At 36.7% G+C, this 17,055-nt stretch overlaps 1 protein-coding gene across 1 annotated transcript in view; it reads right to left on the bottom strand.

Moving 5' to 3' along the window:
* Positions 1 to 17,055, bottom strand: part of LOC118749741 (Down syndrome cell adhesion molecule-like protein Dscam2) — a 266,791-nt gene that overhangs the window by 23,019 nt on the left and 226,717 nt on the right. Inside the window, exon 4 of the mRNA XM_036484519.1 lies at positions 16,151 to 16,312. Within this exon, the coding sequence (XP_036340412.1) occupies positions 16,151 to 16,312 (162 nt within the window). The remainder of the gene's footprint in view (positions 1 to 16,150; positions 16,313 to 17,055) is intronic.

The following is a 17,055-nucleotide window of genomic DNA, read 5'->3' as shown; positions in this document are numbered from 1 at the left end:
ATATTTTATGTATTTAATTTACTGTTTTAAAATTAAAATACAAAATTACTATTCGTGGGTACTAAAAGAAAGCTCCTAAACAATGTTTTGCCTATATATAAAGTGTTATCCCTGTGATAACCAAGTGAAAAAAGATCTTTGTGTGGGTTGTAAGACTTTATTTAATTCACGCTTACAACTTGTAAAATACAGATGGCTTACGTACTAAGATGTGTTTCGCACTTGGCTTGAGAAGAACGTCTAAGAAAATGTCAGAATCGATAGACGAACAACACCGCAAGTCGGAAAGGGTTAGAGTTGCCATTATATTGAAAATATATTATAAAGCACTATTTTATTACTTAGTACTTAGTACTCTACATATACCCCCCTTAGTCGTTCGTCCCATAACTTACTATACATTTGATTTATGCGATTAGTGCTTAATTTCTAGGTCTTAAGTTGTATCTTCTTTCAGAGACGGGCTAATGCAAATTGACAACTTCGTTTGCGGCCTTTTTTAAATCTTGTTCATTAACATTATTCGTAAAATTTTGTACAGGTAATGGCTGCGTATAATCGTTTAGGACAGGGGGTATACAAACATTTGTTTTGCTTGTTTTATAATCGTTACAATGCAGCATTTGGTTCGCGTGCCGTTTCCAGATTTTATCTGAATTTATTGGCTTTACCCGATAAGTCTGTTTTCCAATTTTATCTTTTACTTTACATTTTGTCCATGAAACTTTACCTGGCTTTGAATAATCTTTAACCAATGCGAAACTGTTAATACAAAATTTACAAAATTTAGATTTTTTGTTACCTTTATTATAATTCTTTTGTATATCTCGATTCCTAGCAACATTTTCCTGAACTTGTTCTAATTCTACAACTTCTGCTTTACGCTTAGGATTTATTAGGTCCAACCTAGTGCGAAGCTTTCTTTTAAACATCAACTGAGCTGGAGCTACACCAGTACTTAAATGTTTCGCGTCGCGGTAATCAAGTAAAAATCTACACAACATTGTTGAAAAATATGAAGGGTCGACCTGGTACAAACTTTTCTTTAGCGCATTCTTTATAGTTTTAACTGTATTTTTTGCTTAGCCATTAGTAGCCGGGTAACCCACTGGAGATGTAATATGGCGTATACCATTTAATGCAGTGAACTCTTTAAACTCTTGTGACACAAAAGGCGCACCGTTATCCAAAATTATTTCGTTTGGTAAGCCAAACCGTGCGAATAATTCCTTCAAAGCAAGGATAGTACTTCGAGCTGTGGTACTCGTACCCATATCGATGCACTCGACCCACTTAGTGTAGCTCTCCACTACAACAAGACACCAACGCTTCACAAAAGGTCCAAAAAAATCGATATGAATACGATGCCACGGCCGCTTCGGCCATTTCCATTTTAGCAATTCATTTTTTGGTGGATTATTTCTATGCTTAAGACAAGATTCGCAATTTTTTACCGCTTCTTATAAATCATTGCTTTGACCAGGCCACCAACAAATCTCTCTAGCCATGGATTTGATTTTATTTATTCCCATATGTGTCTGGTGTAAAGCATTGCAAACTTGTTCTTGGAGAATTTTTGGGACAATTATTCTATACCCCCAAAAGAGACATCCTTCTTCTTCGTAGATTTCAAAGCTACGCGCAAAAAATTGTTTTAACTCAATATCCTCGCATTTTCCAGGCCATTTATGTCTTGCAAATTCTTTTACTTTTTGCAAAAGCGGGCCAACTTCTGAACTTTTGCGAATATTTTCAAAATTTACGGGAAGATTACTAACATCTTGGAAATAATTCAGGGCAATCCCTTCATAACAGCCTTGTTCTTCGACTTTTCTTACGGGGTGTCTTGAAAAATAATCAGCTATATTTCCTTGCGATTTAATGTGCTTGATGTCAAAATTGTAGCCTGACAACGCAATTGCTACACGCTGCAATCTATTTGCGGCCATCAAGGGAATACCTTTTTTCAGACCAAAAATATACTCTAATGGTTTGTTGTTAGTTACCAGCGTAAAACGTCTTCCATAGACATATAGGGAGCTCACAAGGTGTTGTATACTGTCGTACTGTTGTATGTCATAAACTTTAAACGGCTAAAACTGTATTTAAGGAATTCGCAAGCTAACATAAAAGTTTTATTATGAAATTTCAGACAATTAAAAATAGTTGGTGGTGATTTCAAGTCCTCTAAACATTTATTTAGCCGTTAAAAACTTTACAACATACAAAAATACGACAAGTACGACACCTTGTGAACCACCCAATAGTGATGAAACTTTTGTATGCCGAACAAAATTGCTAGAGCTTCTTTATCTAGCTGTGAATACCGCTGTTCGACGTCTGTAAGCTTACGAGAAGCAAATTCTATAGGCATATCTTGCTTGTCTGATACTTGTGATAGAACTGCTGCAACACCTGTAGGGCTAGTATCCACTGTTATTGTGGTCTTGCACATTGAATCAAAATACGTCAAGCAAGTAGTTTTCTTTAGATCGTCTTTTAACCGATCAACTGCATCAAACGTTTGCCCCGACTTAAGTAAACTATATGTATAAGGGTGCACATACAGTGGCCACATCCGGCAGAAATTTCCGATAAAAATTAATTACTCTTAAACAACTTTGAAGCTCATTTAAATTTGTTGGGTAGGGCATTTCGTCTATATCTTTAACCTTATCTGGACATGTCTGCAACCCATTTTTGTCAATAACATGACCCAAGTATTTGAGTCTATCAGCAAAGAAAACACACTTTTCTTGTGCCAATTTCAGCCCTGCATCTTTTAAAATCGACAAAACCTTATCGAGCCTTTCCATGTGCAATTTCCTATTTGGTGCTGTAATTAAAATGTCCTCCAAAAAGACAACTACTCCATCTAAACCAAGTAATAATTTGTCCATTATCTTTTGAAATATGGCTGGTGCGGATGTCAAACCGTAAACTAATCGATTATATTGTAACAGGCCTTTTGACGTCGAAATTGTTGTAAGCTCTTTAGAATTATCATCAAGTTGAATCTGTTGGTATGCCATAGACATATCTAAACTAGTAAACTCAACTCCCCCATTTAATCTTGCAAAAATATCCTCAATTTGAGGTAAGGGGTACTTCTCAATCACCAAGTTAGGGTTTACTGTGACTTTAAAGTCACCGCAAATCCGGACATCACCATTCTTTTTTAGCACCAGTACAATTGGAGTGCCCCAATCGCTATATTCTGCAGGCTTAAGTACACCAATTTTCACTAAATGTTCGATTTCTTTTTCCACCTTAGATTGTATGGCAAGTGGCACTGGTCTAGGCTTGAAAAATTTTGGTGCTGCGTTATCTCTTAATTGTAACTTTGCTTTGCCTTTTATAAAGCAACCTAACCCTACATCAAATAAACTTTTAAATTTTTGTGACATTTTCTTTCATCAGTGTCAAGGTCAAAATGATTAATTTCGGCAACTCCCAACGTGAATTTCCTACAAAAATTGCGACCCAGTAAGGGTGGACCCTCGCCTTTAATGATTAAAAATTGTACATCGCAACATCTTTGCTTATATTTTACTTACAAGTCACAACTTCCCACAGGAAAAATTTCCTCGCCAGTATATGACTTAAGCACAATATTCGTTGCATATATTTCTTTGGCTTTAAAGAATTTTTTAAATGTACCAAGTGAAACAACACCCTGTATCCAGTTAAAATACTAGCGGTATATTTTCAATACACACTCCTAATTGTATAGGCTCATCGATCTCCCTCTGCAATGTATTTATATAAGACAGCTTCACTTGTTTGTACATAGTTCAATTGTTTGTGTTGTTCTTTTGACCTAACGCTACTCTTACCCATTTTTCTTAGATGCCCGGTAACACCGCATTTTTTACATTTATAACTTTTATACCTGCAATTAACACTAGGATGATTAGTGTAACCACATACCGAACATTTTTGTGTATTGCATCCCGTCACACCGCTGCTTTTTACGCTGGCCTTCGTGCTGTTGCTTCTGTTGTACTTTGTCCTCTTTCTTCGTGTTATTCCTGCTCCGCATGTACATCATTTCTCCAGGCTCGTTTTTTCCTGTTACTTGTTGTTGTTTTTGAATGTACTACGTGGCATTGGCTATATCCAGTATTTTCTGCCATGTGCATGATGTTGCCTCTTCTAGAAATATCTTGTCTCGTGCTGTGCCCCTTCCCAGACCCATCACAAATCGGCCACACATATCAATGTCCATCCTTTCACCAAACTTACATGGCATCGCCAGCGCTCTTACACGTACTGCCCATTCGTTCATTGATTCAGATGAATCTCTACTTGCTGTATAAAATTTGTACCTTGTCGCAAATTTTACTATGTTCCAAATGTACCTAAAATAATGTGCTTGTACCGAATGTATGTTCAAATTAAAGAAGCTGAAGAGTAGGTACAATTCAACCTGGTTTTACATCCCCACTTGTTCGCTTCTTCTTCTTCTTCTTCAAAATTGTTCTTTACACTCTCATTCTCAAAATAATGTAACGTCATACCCAGTTGCTCTCAGCTCGATTGGCGCAATCTTGTATTCTATCATTCTTGTGAAGTAGTGTATCCCTGTAGGGAAACGAACTAGTGCGGAACTGGTTCGGTTCTAGTGCGTTTGGAACCATGACTAGTACGCCTTAATTCTCTTTTGCATGCTAGCGACTGGCGAATTTAACATTGCGATGTCCTAGGAAGTGACAATTGTCCCCTGTTGCATCCCTTTGACTCTAGTTCCGAACCAGTTCTAAATTCGACAGATAAGATCTAGTTCGTTTTGCATCCCTTTTTCTATAGTTACGAACCAGTTACAAATTCAACAGATGAGATCTAGTTCGTTCTGCATACCCTTTTCTTTAGTTCCAAACCAGTTCCTAATTCGACAGATGAGATCTAGTTCGATCTGCATCCATTTTTTATGTGAAGTTCCCAACCTTTTATAAATTCGTCACCTTAGATATATATTTCTAATCAGGCTTGTCGAAACATTTCCCTTTTATATTAAATACGATCGATTGAAGGAAGGACAATACCATCACAAATGTTTAAACGCATTTATTAAAAATTTATAAACCACATTAGTAGTAGTAGTAGTATTAAACTTAAGTAGTAAGTAAAAAACAAAAGTGCGTTCTGCTTAAAAGTAAAAATATTAGTTCACTTTGTCTTGCTTGACTAAATTTAAGCATATTGATTTTTAAGTAAATTCTGTTCTTTTTAAGCTTATATGTATATGAAGTACTTCGAAAGTTTTTGTCGTACTTAACTTAAATAATATATACAGTCAGTCAATAAAGTTTAGGTACAGTGAAGTTTTTACAATACCGGAACTATTTTTTAAATATTTATTTTTTCCTAATTTTTAATAAAAATATGGTTAATTCTACACCAAAAACCCCAAAAATCAGAGTTCCAAACCTTATGCAAAATTAAAGAAAACTCTGCGAATTTCCATCCAAGTATTGCAATTTACACTTTAGAAAAAAGTTAAGTACTCAGTTATTAGCCCATTCAATTTTAATATAACAAAGTGCAAGTTTGAGGTAGCTAGGACTTACCATTGATATTTAGCAATTTTTTTTTTTTGTTGTTTGGTAAGTCCTAGCTTCCTCATACTTGCACTTCATTATACTAAAATTGAATGGGCTAAAAAACGTTTTCTAGAGAGCGTAAATAGAAAGTGAATTATTTTAATGAAACTTTGCAGAATTTTCTTAAATTTTCCACAAGGTTTGGAACTCTGATTTTTGGGGATTTTGTTGTAGAATTTACCATATTTTTATAAAAAATTACCGAAACTTAAAATTTAAAAAAAATAGTTACCCTTATTGTAAAAAATTCGTTGTACCTAAACTTTATTGACTGACTGTATTAAGGTAGCAGTGGTGGATTGCATAAAAAAAATAATTTGTCTTTTCTTAAAAAAAAGGTAACACTGGTGGCTTGCATTTTTAAATAAATTTTGTGAGAAAGTGGTAATTATTTTGACACTTTTTTTTTAAATGCCTCTTTTTCTGCAACTGCATTGCCTTTCTCAATTGTCCTTCAGGATCTTGGCCTTTTTTTATGGAATCACTAAGTAAAATGATTATTAAGCAACTCAAAAACTATACCAGCGTGATTACCGACGTATCCTTTTGAGAGGTAGCCGCACCCTTTTAAGAGGAAAAAGACCCAGACTTTTCAGGTCAAAATTTCAGTAGGTTGCGTATGTATGGCCTTTTCAATTTTATAAATTATCATTTTTAAGTGGAAAAATAAAACTCAAAATTAATGATAATCTCTGCGCGAAAAATTAAAAATCATAAAATAATCATTATTTGTAATCCCAAAAATAGAAATCAAATAATAATTATTTCCGTTTGACCGAAAAAATAAAACTCAATAATAATTCATAACACAATTATTAAATGCTGATTTAAATTATTTTTCTCATAATGATTACCTTCCCTGCGTTTAAAGTTTAAAATAAAATAGTTTAGTGAAAGTACCACATTTCATTGCTTTTGGACTGGTGCGTGACTAGTTACTATCGGACTGGTTCGTTTTTGGCGAAAAAGAACTAGTACTGAACTAGAAATTTGGTTCACTAGTTCGTGTTTTCCCTACAGGGATACGACTTCTCGGAAATCGCCGTTAGCAAAATTGCTTTCATTTTAGCGTTACTAGTAATGTCATTAGCAACGAAAAATTGCTGGAGCTGCGCCTTAAATATGTGCCAAAGATTATGGTCACAGTCAAAATGCGGAACTACGCCTATTTGCGAGGAAGCCATCGTATTTTATTAACACGCGCTATGTCGTCGCCAATGTGATAACCGAGTGAAAAAAGATCCTTGTGTGGGTTGTAAGACTTTATTTAATTCACGCTTACAACATGTAAAATACAGATGGCTTACGTACTAAGATGTGTTTCGCACTTGGCTTGAGATGAACGACTAAGAGAATGTCAGAATCGATAGACGAACAACACCGCAAGGGTTAGAGTTGCCATTATATTGAAAATAGATTATAAAGCACTATTTTATTACTTAGTACTCTACAATCCCTTAGGATAGTAATTTAAGGGTTTCATTTATTTTCGATTTTACAAAATTTAACTAAAACAATTAATATGGATATCAAATGAAAGGTATTTTTTTAAGAACTTTTTGATAAGGGTTGCCACGGTTCGTTTTTGTAATACAAAAAAAAAGTTTAATCTGATTTTTAAACAGCTGGTAACCCATATGTTGTTTAGAAATAAAGCCCTTTCAAAATCATTTCGATTGATACCCTTATTGTAGTAATTTATTTAGCTTAATTGTATTTAATTGTTTCACAGGTGGCAACCCTTCTCATGTTCTAGCCCAGTTGTAAACCTTCTCCTCGCCGAGGCGAACACGTATGGAGCTATACGTGTTTCTACAGTCGGATCACGGCAACATAGAGTCTATCGATGTCAAACTTTAAAAAACTTTAGTTTCGTTGTTTTAGTGGAATAATTGGATGCCCTCTACCTCTATTTACTTTATTTTAAACATATATAATTTTAATTGTCATAACACGTCTTTTCTAAACGATTTGAGTCAAAATCTTCATTAAAATAATTTTCCGACTTTCAGCTTCTTTATGCATAATTTCGTGAAAATAATTTTTTGAACAATGGAAAAATCACACCAAACATTGGGAGGAAGGAGAATACCTATGTAATTTTTAATTGTAACCTTTATTTTTCTGAGAGTGGAAAGCAGAAACACAAAATTAACTAAAATTCTATCTTATTTAATGGTTGAGCCCATATCTTTTGTGAGTTGTAGACGTTACAAAGATCCAATCTTCCCCATATTTTATATTTAGGGTTTTCCTTTTCCCATGTGAAATTAGAGCACTTGTTAGGTTAACTATTATATCCACCTGCCTCTGTATTTATAGTCAAAACACTGTGCGATGTGAGAAAAAAGAAACCGATTTGAAAACAAATACACTTTTCAATTTCAAAGCGTATTTGAATTAGGTTTATGTATCCATTTGGAGTAACAGCGAACTGAGTCAAAGCGCATCATGTGGCGGTATAAACATGTTGACTGTTAAAAATTAGATGATTCATGGATCGCTATTGAGGTAACAGCCTATAAGTGTGCAACGGCCAGTTCTTGTCCCATCAACTACAAACTAAGCCTGGGATTATCCGTATATTCGGATTCGGGTTCGAATATTCGTGTGTTAGGATAAAATCCGATTAGTACGGATTCAGTTAACATTCGTTTATTTGGTTAACCGGATAGTTGTAAAGCTTTCCTATTTGTCCCAAAAAACACGTCACATTTAGTCTCATTTAAGCGACATAGCTTTAGGCAGTGCTGCCACTTTACCACAATTGTGGTAGATCTACTACATTTTCGGTCATTTTTTACTTCTACCACATATTTAAAAAATCTACCACAATTTTACTGAAATAAAATTTTTAACCTAATTCATAAAAGTTGAAATGCAAATTTTCTCCTGAATATGAATTTAAAAGTCAGAAAAGTCAAGAGCTGAAGGTGCTACCAAGCATTTCAAAATTTCTATTGCGTAAATGAAGGATAAATGCTGGTTTCACTAAGTCAAATTCAGTGAAAACACGTTATCAAATGGAACTAAAAAACGGTTTATCGATTGACTTAGATCAGAATAGGTTTTCAGCCGTGTACATGTGCTGTTTAATTGACTATCTGTCTGCTGTTGGTAAAGTTGTGTCAAAATATGTTGCCAAAATATGTCCACAAAATAGTTGCGATCCTTATCCCCCAGAAACACTCAGAAAAAGTCAGAAGTAGTCAGATTTAGTCCAAAAAAAGGTTCCTTAACTCGAAAATGATAGCAAAAATGAGAGAGCAACACTCAGTGAGAGTGACTCTCTTCAGTCCGAAGTAGTCAGATTTAGTTAGAAGTATTTTTGCTGGAAAAATCTTGAAAAGTGTCAAACTCAACTGAATTTAAATTAACGGAAATTAAAGAATACACCAAAAGTGAGAATAATCTAAAAAGTAAAAAAGTGAATTGAAAGTGGAAGGAGGCAAAAAGTAATTGATATAGTAAGGGCCGGTTACTCATTGTTTGGTTAACACTAATCCCCGGTTAAACATTGTTATCGACGTATTCGACTCCATTCATATAACAGGGAGTCGGTAACGTATTTATTGAATCTGCCCTGCCTAAGAGCCTAACAATAAGTTTTAGAATCTTAATATATTCACTTAATTTACATCCCCTAGTTGGGATGAGTATTTTCTTAACTGGCCCTAAGAAAAGATTACGACTGGGCTGGTAAGTCATTCCTACGTAGTCTTGAGGTCCTGTTGACACGCAATAAAGATCTTGCTAAATGATTTGGGTGCGCTAAAAGCTTCGATACATATTTCGTCTTCCGTTGTTCTATTTTGGTTCGTACTTCTGGTATTCTCAAGTCGCGGTGTATGTTCTCATTTCGCATATACCAAGGCGCTCCGGTGATTGTTCGAAGGATTTTAGATTGCGCACGACGAAGGATTTCGATGTTGCTGCTGCTCGCGTTTCCCCATAACTCACATCCATAGGTCCATATCGGTTTTAAAGCTGTATTGTAAATAAGCACTTTATACTCCAGACTCAGGGGTGAGCGAGAGTTAATAAGCCAGTGGAGAGAATTAGCCTTCAGCTTGAGATGAGTCCTTTTAGCCACTATGTGGTTTCGCCAAGTAAGTCGCCTGTCCAGGTGGACCCCTAGGTAAGTGACATGATTGCTTCGTGGTATTTGTACGTTGTTTAAAGTCAAGGGCGGACAGTTACTCTTATTCAGTGTAAATGTAACTTGCTTACATTTTTGCTCGTTAACCTTTATTCGCCAGTTTGCGAGCCAATTGGCAACAGCTTCCATATGATTGCCTAGGAGCACAGTTGCTTGTAGAGGACACTTGGAGCGGCTGATTATGGCAGTGTCATCGGCAAAAGTGGACATTATCAGGCGGTCGTTTGTAGGAATATCCGCGGTATATAAGACATACAACATCGGGCCAAGGACACTGCCTTGTGGCACTCCAGCTTCGATTGCATGGGCTTGGGAAATGGTGGTGTTACATCGAACTGCAAACTTTCGATTATAAAGGTATGACTTAAGCAGTTTGTGTGTGCTTTGTGGGAGTAGCATTTGTATTTAATACATAAGACCATCTAGCCAAACGCGGTCAAATGCCTGGGCGACGTCAAGAAATATTGCAGCGCAATATTCCCTCTTTTCAAACGCTGTTCGGATTTCGGTTGTTATGCGATTTACCTGCTCGATTGTTCCATGTTTTTCCCTGAAGCCAAATTGGTGAAGTGGTATTATATTGCGGGCTTGCAGATGTGGGGAGATGCGCAGCATAAGAAGTTTTTCGAATAATTTCGACATACACGGTAGCAGGCTGATGGGCCTATATGAAGATGGCTGCGTTTTGTCCTTTCCGGGCTTTGGTATCATCACAATAGTCGACTTTTTCCATTGGTGAGGGAAATGACAATGTTTAGTGATTGCGTTAAATAGCATACAGATGCAAAGTACAGCACAATTTGGTAGCTCAATAATCATTTTTGGGGTTATTAAGTCCTGCCCTGGGGCCTTATTTGGTTGCAGTTGATCCTTAATTACTTTTGAAATTTCTTCAGGTACAAATTTCAGCGGCTCACATTTTGACACATTGGGTACGGGTGGAAGTTGAAAATCATTAGTTGCGGGGTTTGGCCTAAAAACATTTTTTAGATGAGAAGCAAAGGTGTTTGCTTTTTCTGCGTCACTCCGAGACCATTTGCCATTGTGGTCCCGTACTGGCATTTCAGTCTCTATTGGCGCATTTAGCTTGTGGTGTGCTTTCCATAACGAGTGCTTTGTGCTAGTCGGTGAGAGCTTTTGGATGTACCGGTACTGTGCGTACTGTTCCTCGTTCTTGAGGGCTCTCGTCAGTGCATGTGTGGCCGCCTTGAGCAGTTGTTTTGATGCTGGTGATCTATGAGTCTGCCATATCCGTCGTAGGCGTCGTTTTTCCAAGACAAGCATTTCAATTTTCCTATTGGTTAAATTATATTTTTTTATTTTGCACATAACCTTTCTGGGGTGTGGAAATGCTAGCGGCTGCTCTAAGTGTAGATTCAAGAGCGGCTATGGAGTTTTCAATATCGGTCTATATGCGCACTGATATATTTTTTATACTTTAACCAATTTGTAGCCCTTGTCGTGAGCATATAGGGTGACTCTTTTTCTTGCGGCTGATGCCACAAGGTGAAAAGTACAGGTGAGTGGTCTGATGAGAGATCTGCAACTGATTCTGTACTAATAAGGCCGCGAGGAATTTTCCTTGTCACCGCAAAGTCAATCAAATCTGGCAACTTTTGCGGGTCTGCCGGCCAATATGTAGGCTTTCCAGGAGAAGCGTAATCGAGTTTGTTTCTTCTACAAATAAGCGCGTCATATAATTGCTTGCCTTTAGGGTTGGACAAGCGTGAGCCCCAGTGAGGGTGCTTCGCATTATAATCACCTGCAGCAAGGAAGCGCTCTCCCAGCGAACTGAAGAAATCCATAAACTGTTTTTCTGTTACCGTGAAACGTGGGGGACAATAAACCGCGGACAGCGTAATATCACCTTGCTTTGTTTGTACGCATATTGATGTTGCTCGCAGACAATTCTCGGCAATTCCAGTCAAATGATGGTGTTTAATCCGGTTTCTGACTAAAATACCAGTTCCGCCATGCGCCTTTCCATCTGGATGATTCGTGCAATAAAAGGTATATCCCGAAATGTCAAAATTATATCTATTAGTTAGGTGTGTTTCAGCAAGGAGCATTATGTCAATTTCCTTGTCCTTAAGAAATTTTGTCAGCTCTAGTTTGTGGCGAGGAATGCCATTTGCATTCCAGAGGGCTATTTTAAGTAAGGTCATTATCTTGTTTGCTGAGTAGCAAGCAGGTTGAGCAGCGTATTTTGATTTCGCATGAGTTCTTGCATTGTGTTTTGCATGAAAGTCATGAAATTCATCATGCTTTGTTGCATCGACGCTCTCATAGCTTCGATATTGGATTGTTTACCATATTGTGCATGGGGATGCTGTTCTTGCGGCGCAACTTGAGGTGCAGTTTTTGTAGGGGCACGGTTTTCTAAGCCTGATTTTAAGGCACTTGCAAACGAGACGCCATTGACGGTGTTTGATTGAACTGTTGGCGACGTGGCTCTTTTGGCGAAGAAGACGTCAGGATTCATTTGGGAGGGTACAAAGGCATTCGGTACATTATGAGTACGTATGGAAGCCACGCGTTGGTTGATCCGATTTTTTAACTCCTTATAGACTGGGCAGCCTCTGTGGTTTGCTGTGTGATTTCCACCGCAGTTGCCACAATTTTTTGCACGCGGGTCTTCCTTGTTTGATGTGCAAGTGGCAGAGACATGTAGCTCTCCACAAGCTACGCACACTGAGCGAAGCGTGCAGTAAGACCTAGTATGACCATACTCCTGGCAGTTGGTGCATTGTACAGGGCCATTTCTCTTATGCGGTTCTTCCACAGTTATCCTACGATGCAGCAGATATTGTAATTTATAAATTGGATGCACATCGTTTTTGCCCAGAGGTTTGTTTTCAGGCTCGAGCTCAACTTTAAACATAGGTTGAGAGATTTTGTTCCTATTAAAAATATTCACAGCAGCTTTTGGATTGAAACCTTGTTCTTTAAGTGCTTCCAAAACTTCCACAGCTTCAACGCTTGGTTCGATACCTTTAATTACAATTTGTAGACCTTTTGCACTTTTAAGTTGGTATGTATAAAATTTTGTGTTTGTGTCATTCAGGTATTTGGACACTGTTCGAAAATCCTGTCCGGAATAAATTTGTACTTTAGTTTCGCGAATGTTTCCCTTAGATAGTGGGATAATATGAAACTTATTACTACCGATTAGCTGTGTGAATTTTTTTACAAGAGCGCTTGGATTCTCTTCTCTTATAAAAATGGGCGGAGGTTTGGCATTAGTAGCTTTTGCAGCACCTTCAGAAATTTGGCTATTCACATCATCGGCATTGTCACTTAGTGCAAATCTATTCGTACTGACTTGCTGAGTTGAGGTTAGGCGGTTTATTTTTGTCTTACTGCCCGTTGAATTTTGCGGACTAAGTTTTCTTTTTATTGTAACATAGCGGTCCATTCCAGTCTGTATGGCCGCATTTTTAGTTGTTTCATTTTCAACTTTTCTTGCGCTTTACCTTTGTTGCCAGTGCTTGCACTCAAGTTAATTTGTGCTTGTGCAGCAAGAATAGGCCGGGCTGTTGACACCGCTGTGCAGTCGGCAGGTACCGGTGTGTTTGTTTTTGTTGTTGGCGCAATAGAGGTAGTAGAACATGTCACTGTACTCGTTGTTGTTGCCGCTATATTTCGGGATATGTTATCGCTTACCGAATTTGATGTAAGCGTTGGGCGTGAAATGTGATACGGCACAGGTGAAGCGCACTCTTCACTCCAAGACATCGGAGTCGTCAATGGTAAGTTTGGAGGACAAGTCCGCTGACCTGAATGTTGAGGGGGTTTGAGGGTGGTCGATGGATTGGGCTTTGCGCCTTCGCTGTCACTCTGGGACCGAATAGAGAAATATGCGTTGTTGCGTTGAACTGAAAGCCGGCGCTCATTTTGCTCGCGTTGCTTCTGAGCTCGGATTTCAGCTTGACTCATCGCTTTCTGTTTTCATTTGGTTTGTTTGTTTATTTTATTTATTTTTTATTTTTTTTTTTGTTTTATTAAATTATCACAATATTTAATGACTACGGAGCGAACTTAAAAACACGTCCGCACTCTTCGACTGTCAACTGTTGACGATGTTTAACCAGAGATTAGTGTTAACCAGACATTGAGTAACCGGCCCTAAGCGTTTAATGTGCTTGTGCTTGTGTGAATGTGTTTTGTACATACATTTCTATTCTTATTTGACGTTAGTTTTGTTGTTGCCATTCTTTGGACTAAAAATTTGCTTTTTTGCGTTTCTTTACTTTTTCCTGTTATTCTGTTTTAGTGAGTGCATTTTGCTTACGCTCTTGCATTTTGACACTTTTCAGATTTTAGTTCGAAAAGATAAGGAATGGACCTAATATGATATAGTGAAAACCAGTCTAAAGCTGCATTTACACGAGTCGATTTTCCTGGTGATACATTTCCACAGGAAACAAAAGTTGAACGAGTGCAATGAATTTTCAGTTTGTTTAAATTGTGATATTATTTCCAGTGATTTCGTTTCTTCCAAAAAATGTTGCCCTTTCACAGTGCAAAAAGTGTTGGATGTTACACTCAACCCTATAAAAGGGTATGTCTTTGCCTTCTTCTCCTTGTACAGCTCACGCATTTCATAATATTATCGTTTTAAGCAACCATCTGATTTTCAGGGTAACCATCTCCTCTGACAAAGCTTCAAAGGGCAGATTATCAGCCGGGCTCCCATTTTCGTTTACTTTTGCGTTTTGCGTTTTCGTAAAAATCGTACGTTTTTATTTTTGGGTGCTCTTGAATTCGCAACTTTTTGTTATCGATAAGTTCCATTTTCCACATTCCAGCATTCTTAAAAGCCATCCCTTGAAGGTATACAACAATTATCGCACATGTATCGTCCGCACCAAATCGTAAATCTTCGTTGCTTCGATAAATTTTCGTTGCCCAAAACGGAGATGTGTATAATAAATAGTGAATTAAACAATTAAAATCAACATAAAACGTTAATTTTAGGACGCCAAAAATATCGCAAAATATAATGGGCATAATCAAAAATAAATCTAAACTAAGCTAGCTTGTTATTTATGTTAATTTTGCCATTTACTTTTCATTCCACCGTCTCATCGGCAACCGATTTGAAACCGCAAAAATTTTCCGATTTGCGAATATTGGAGCACGTAATTTTGCGATTTGAAAACTAAAACGCAAAATTTTTGCAAATTCGGAAACGGGAGCCCGGCTGTATGTGCGTTTTTTTGCTTTACAAAAGTGTGACATTTAAAGAAACGGACACACAATTTTCTCACCGTTTGCCTTTATTTTAGATTCGAACGCGAAAAGAGAAATGGGCAATGAAAAGGCGAAGATGCTCAAAGATCATTTGTGCATTAAATAAAAAAAAAATCGCTTACGTTATTTTCGCGGTTAGGGAACCGTAAAACGTTTGCTTGTTTGTTTAATTCCCTGAACCGTCCCTGTTTTGATATGGCGCTTCATTCTTTTATTCCAAATTAAAAACATATCATATTGTACTAGCAATATAGAAGTATTACATATATGAGGTCCATACAATATCAAAAAATTTTTACAAATTGTTGCTAGTATTTGCAAGTTTTTACAGGAAATGCATTCAATAACCCAACATTTTTGCAAGAGAGAGCGAATTCGAGAGCGTAACAACCCGAAAGAGCCGCAAATTCTTGCAAGTAAAAATTTTACTAGCAGGAATTTGCAGGAGTCAAAAAGTAAGGTTATGTGTCAAATTCAAATGGAAACAAACTGTTTAAGAGGATGATTTGATGAAACATAATTAGTGAAATGAAAATACGAATGAAAAATTTAAATCTATTCTATATTTTTTATTTTTATGACGATGGGAACTATTCCCAATTAAAAAGAAAATTGCGCGCCAAAACTTAACCGTCACAAAGTGTCAAAATGGCATAAGTTGCAAGTTTTTACTAGGTTTGCGTTCAATAACTTTTTCTGAAAATTGTCTCTTGCTCCCAATTTTACTCTCTATTTTTCTTTTACGCTCTCGCTTTAAGTACTTACTGGAAAAGTTATTGAATGGACCTATGGTTACTACAGTGGAATTCGGCGAATAAAAAGTTTACAAATATTCTACCCCACTTTGTTAGGGATCTACCACTGATTTTATTAATAACACTGTGCGACACTAAAAAATGCCTCGGAAGTTATGTATATTTTCTGGTAGGTCTTTTCGAGTAAAACAAGAATCGAAATATGCCAAACACCCCCGAAATCTTGATTTACCGTTAAAAAACCAGTTTTTCGTACTTTTGCGCACTTATTTATGCTTTTTTGTAGCACTGTGTAATTTACCACTAATTTGGTTTTGAAGTGACAACACTGCCTTTAGGCCAAGTGTACACAATTAGGGATATGTATGTAATATTCTTACCTAGTACTTGGATCTCCACATTGCGTCGCGACGTTTGTTTCTGTTTGCTTTGTGCCATGCATGTGTATGTGCCCGCGTCTTCCAGTCGCTGAAGCTGCTCTATAATGAGAGTACCATTGTTGTAGGCACGCTGTCTGCGATTAATTGGCAGCGTTTGACCATCTAACGAATGTCCAAAATTCACAGAAATGTTGAATAGAAAACAAGTGACAAACAAATTATTTAATACGTAAATCAATACAAATGTATATATTTATGTACATACATTAGACTGCAGGTTTTTTTTTGTAAGTCAAGTATGTATTAGTGGCATTGTGCTACTATGATAGCACGGCCGAGTAATCATAGTCAACTTATGTACAATAATCGGAAAAGTTATAGCCGCACCAAATTTTTACAAGTTTTAAAATATTATTTTTGATGTTATTTAATTTTGGTTAGTTGTTTATAGTTCATTCCTTAACAACATCCGTATTAATACAAACTTAAAGGCAGTTTCACACGATTGGGAATGTGCCGAAATTTGGTGCAAATCGTATCCCAGTTGTGTGAATACACAAACATTTTTCTTTATCCCAATCACGAAAAATAATTTGTTCAAATTTTTCAATACAAGATTGCTGTATTGTACCAAACTTTTGACTAAAAAAAAAATGTGTCCCAATTTTTTTATTTTGTACCAATAGCCCAATATAAAAATGTACAAATCAGTACAAAGGTACCAATCGAGTGACACTGTCTTAAAAATTTACACAATTAAAAAAAATCTACGAATTTTCGTAAAAATTTGGAGTTTTTAATTAGATTCTGAGTATGCAGTTTTGTAGCCCATTGAATTCCAGTAGAATAAAGTACAAGTGTTGGAGCACGCCTAGTTCATCATCGTAACCTTCATTTATTTTAAT

The sequence above is a fragment of the Rhagoletis pomonella genome, unplaced genomic scaffold (genome assembly GCF_013731165.1).
Source record: "Rhagoletis pomonella isolate Grant_MI unplaced genomic scaffold, Rhpom_1.0 Rhpom_scaffold_00039, whole genome shotgun sequence".
In the NCBI taxonomy this organism is placed as follows: domain Eukaryota; kingdom Metazoa; phylum Arthropoda; class Insecta; order Diptera; family Tephritidae; genus Rhagoletis; species Rhagoletis pomonella.
Note: the sequence above shows the minus strand (reverse complement) of the source record. Positions and strands in the feature narration are given on the sequence as shown.